General features: G+C 46.2%; 1 protein-coding gene across 1 annotated transcript in view; it reads left to right on the plus strand.

The window, feature by feature from the left end:
- Nucleotides 1–4337, plus strand: part of DTNBP1 (dystrobrevin binding protein 1) — an 82963-nt gene that overhangs the window by 73360 nt on the left and 5266 nt on the right. The window contains exon 8 of the mRNA XM_015407568.1: nt 3836–3991. Coding sequence (XP_015263054.1) covers nt 3836–3991 — 156 coding nt within the window. The remainder of the gene's footprint in view (nt 1–3835; nt 3992–4337) is intronic.

The following is a 4337-nucleotide window of genomic DNA, read 5'->3' on the forward strand; positions in this document are numbered from 1 at the left end:
CCCCTTCCCCCCGCAAGCCGTTCTCCTCTTCTTCCTTGCTGTCATGTCTGGCTTGGCAAAGCAGCCCCCCCCCAGATAACATTGCCCAGGCCCCCCAGTCTCACTTTAACTATGCTTTCCAATTTGCTGAAGAGCTTAGATCCCTTTGCAAAGACATCAGGTGAAGATTGCCTTGTCTGATGCTTTGTGAAGGCCCACGAGCAGTGTTCCCTCTAAGCTGAGTTAGTGTGAGCTAGCTCACAGATCTTTAGCCTCTGGCTCACACATTTTTTTGTCTTAGCTCCGGAAGGATGGCTCCAGAAGAGCAAACTCATTTATGCATTGGCCATATCGCTCGCTCACAACTTTAATGCCAGATGGCTCCAGAAGAGCAAACTCATTTATGCATTGGCCATATCGCTCGCTCACAACTTTAATGCCAGTCGCTCACAAAGTAGAATTTTTGCTCATAAGACTCCATCGCTTAGAGGGAACATTGCCCACGAGCCCTGCTTGTGAGGAAGGAGGCCCCTGATAATGTAGCATGGGGTTATCAAGGTAATCCAAGAGATCTGTCATGAAAGCTCTGCCCTCATTCTCCATTTTTATTTTTAAATTGCTAGTCTGCTTCAGCACAGGCATCATTTATACAGTTTCTGGCAGCTTGCCTCCCATTCCCCCCCCCCCCAATGTTTTTGAATTGGAGTTTCCCTAGTTTTGCAGAAAGCACAGCTGCAGGTGGGGCCCCATTGCAGATTTATAGATCCACAAGGAGGGAGGCGTACTTGTGATTTAGATGTATGATGGCAAACTGGTTTGTGCAAAAGTAGAAATAGCTCTGTCGCCTGTAGAGATGGTGGGGAGAGGGATTCCCCAGGCTTTCTTGTTTCCACGTCTGGCTCAGTAATGCAGGGCGAACACTGTTTGGAGGCTGAATGCCCGGTTGCTGATCATCCCACCGTTCCTTTTGGATCCTGCTTTGTAGCCGTAGACTTCCTTGCAGCTCCTGGTCGGAGTGGCCCAGCTCTTGCTGTGAACAGTCCCAAATGGAGTGCTTAGAAATGGAGATGCTGCTTGGAATCAGTCGGAGTCTCTAGCGATTCTGTGTAACACAGCCAGAGCGGCTTTTATGACTTTGGAACTTCAGTTTCAACAGCATTCTATTCATTTAACTTTCTCTGCATGTTAATTATTTAAAGAATTTACCAGTAGTTGAATTAACTGAATGAAATCTTTTTAAAGCCTCTCTGTAAAATGGGATCAGATGTCACTGGTTATTCTGGCAGGGCCACTTCCGTGTGTACCTTTTAATGTATAAATGGGGTGGGGGGGCACAGTTGTCTTTTCCCCTCTGGGCCCCCACCCATTGTGGGGGGGGGGCCTTCACATAACATTCACGAGACTGAAAATGTTTGCCTCCGTATTAACTGTAAATGAAACGGCGCACCTGCTTCAAGTTGTTTCAAATCTGCTGAATGCTGTTCTTTTTGCTGTGGAGACTCAAAGGGCAGTCAGATATTTTGCTTAGTCTGAGAAATGTCTGCCACAAGGTTTTGATATTAAATGTCAATCGACTGCCTTCAGAGGACGGAGCGCATCCCAGAGACAAACCCCATTAAACTCGTGAGACCTCCAGAATTTCTTGTAATGGGGAAAAAGTCTGTTCCTCCCTTGTCCCTCTCTTCTTCTTGCAAAGCCTCCTGCGGGAAACTGGGGTGCGATTCCAGTGCAGTCTAGTTTGTCTTGTGGTGCTGCTGCTCTACAGCCGCCACCTGGAAGCTCTACTTAGCGTGCTAACGTAGGTGTCTAGTTTGTGGTTCATTATCATTACACTGCAGTTCTGCAGTAGGAAGAGGAGTGTTTCATCTAGGCAGATGGAAAGGGAAGATAATGGTCTCTCTTTTGGTACGTGCTGGTGCTATAGCCGACACCAAGTTTGCTTCTACAAGTGCATTCAACCATTTTAAATGACTGCAAGGAACCCTGGAACGATAGTGGTGTTAAGGCGCATGAGAGTTCCGTTCTGTAGGCCCCCTCGCAAAAGTGCTCCCTTGGAAGGGAAAAAATATGCCCATGAAAAGATACCTGTGCTTGCAGTTGGACATATGCAACCTTAGTTCCTTCTCATTTAACAGTTTAAACTAGGGACGTGCAGTCAGATATTGCTGATGCAGTGAAATGCCCCATATTTCCAGGACTGGATCAGCAATACTCATTCTTGAGAAAGGCACTCTCAATATTTCCAGACTCCAGACGAATATCAAAAGTATCTGGAACTGGGCTGGAAGGCCTTTCTTTCTGCTTTTCGGCAGGCAGTGCACCGGAGCCTGAGTCTACCGCCTCGTCACACAGTATCCTGTTGAAGTGTCCAGGGCCAGGGCGCCTTCGCCCAGCTGGGCATGCTTTGCCTCCCTCCTGCTCCTGTGGCCTAAGATTTTGTAATTCTGGAAAGGGCATCATTATTGCTTTCACTCAATATTATGCATGGGAAAGAGCAGGTAGAGAAAGAGGTACTTTTCTCCCTTTCTCACAGTACAAGAACTCGTGGGCACTCCATGAAATTGCTGAGCGGTCGGGTTAGAACGGATAAAAGGAAGTACTTCTTCACCCAAAGAGTGATTAACACATGGAATTCACTGTCACAGGAAGTGGTGGCGGCTACAAGCATGGACGGCTTCAAAAGGGAATTAGATAAGCATATGGAGCAGAGGTCCATCAGTGGCTATTAGCCACAAGGTATAGATAGGGGCTCTGGGGCAAGTGATGCTCTGTCTTCTTGGTGCTGGGGGGGGGATCAACAGTGGTAGGGCTTCTAATGTCCTGGCCCCACTGGTGGACCTCCTGATGGCACTGGTATTTCTGGCCACTGTGTGATACAGAGTGTTGGACTGGATGGACCTTTGGCCTGATCCAACATTGACATCTCTTATGTTCTTATGTTCTTAATATGGAAAGTATTGATTTTTTGTCAATATTAATTTAAATGGAGATTTCCCCCAACACAACTGTTAGATCCTGTATCAACTTTCTGGTATTTAATTAAAATGATAATCATGCTCTTTTGATACGGCTTTAGAGCAATCATTTTTGATGTGCGCTCCTAGTTCAAGCATAAAAGGTTAACTGGGAGTGTGTAGCAGCTTGATAGCAGCTTACACAAAACATCGTTTGTTGCTTAGTTGCTGTGTCTATTTGGGGAATACAAGAAAACCTATGTTGCCATTAGAATTCAAAACTGTCAGGAGCGATTAAGGGGAAGTCATGGAACTTCTGTACTTAGTTATAGCTGCTGGCCTTTTTTTGTATGCCAATTGAATTGCATTTCTACATCATACGGAAATAGCAAATTCCTTTCTCGGAGGAGGTTTTGTTCTGGATAGCAGGGTACGGTAGGCTAGTGGTTTATATGGCTCAGCAGGCGCCCCCCCAAAAAAACAACAACAACCACAACCCCAAGCACGGATGTTCGTTTCTCAGCTGCACCAGTTCATAAAATGGCTGCTCCCTAATTTGTAGTCTTTAATCATTTGTACTCCCAGCCACTGACGGACAGCATGCTGTGATGCGTAAACCCGTCTTCTTGAGAGGTTGCTCACCAAGCATCTGTTCTTCAATAACTGGGCCTCCTGGAACCACATTAGCAGCCTTGGAGGTCTGAGAAAGTTGCTCTTTAAAACATGGCCGCTGTCAATCGATTCTTCTGTTTATGTTCCTTGGTAGTGATTTTTCATTAACTTCAACCAGGGTTTACTTAGGGGTGGGAGGGGAGATGAACATAAAGCAATAAATGATTCCGAAAGCATGGAAACTAGATACTTTTAACCTTACAGTCTGAATGTGGTTTTCCTGTTTGTAGCCGAACTAGATGCAGAGCATGCGCAGAAGGTGCTGGATATGGAGCACACCCAGCAACTGAAGCTCAAGGAGCGGCAGAAGTTCTTTGAAGAAGCTTTCCAGCAGGACATGGAGCAGTACCTCTCCACGGGCTATCTCCAAATAGCCGAAAGACGAGGCAAGTGCTGCCAGCTTCCCCCGCCAGATTCTGTAGGCACACCGTTTCCAAGCCGGGTTGCCAGAGCGATCCTTTGGGACGCTCGGAGACTATTTAAAACTACAATCCTGGAAGCTCAGATAAAATGTATACTGCAGGCTAGGAAAGGTACAAATAGGTATTTAGAAAAGCCTGCATGGTTAATGAACAAAGTAATGGAAGCAGTAAAAGGCAAGGAGGATTCCTTTAAGTGGTGGAAGGCTAGTCCAAGGGAGATAAATAAATGGGAGTGCACGCTTTGGCAAATAAAATGCAAGCGGGTGATCAGACAGGGAGAAAGAGACTATGAGGAACATATTGCAAAAAG

The sequence above is a fragment of the Gekko japonicus genome, unplaced genomic scaffold (assembly GCF_001447785.1).
Source record: "Gekko japonicus isolate JY-2015 unplaced genomic scaffold, Gekko_japonicus_V1.1 scaffold3310, whole genome shotgun sequence".
Taxonomy (NCBI): domain Eukaryota; kingdom Metazoa; phylum Chordata; class Lepidosauria; order Squamata; family Gekkonidae; genus Gekko; species Gekko japonicus.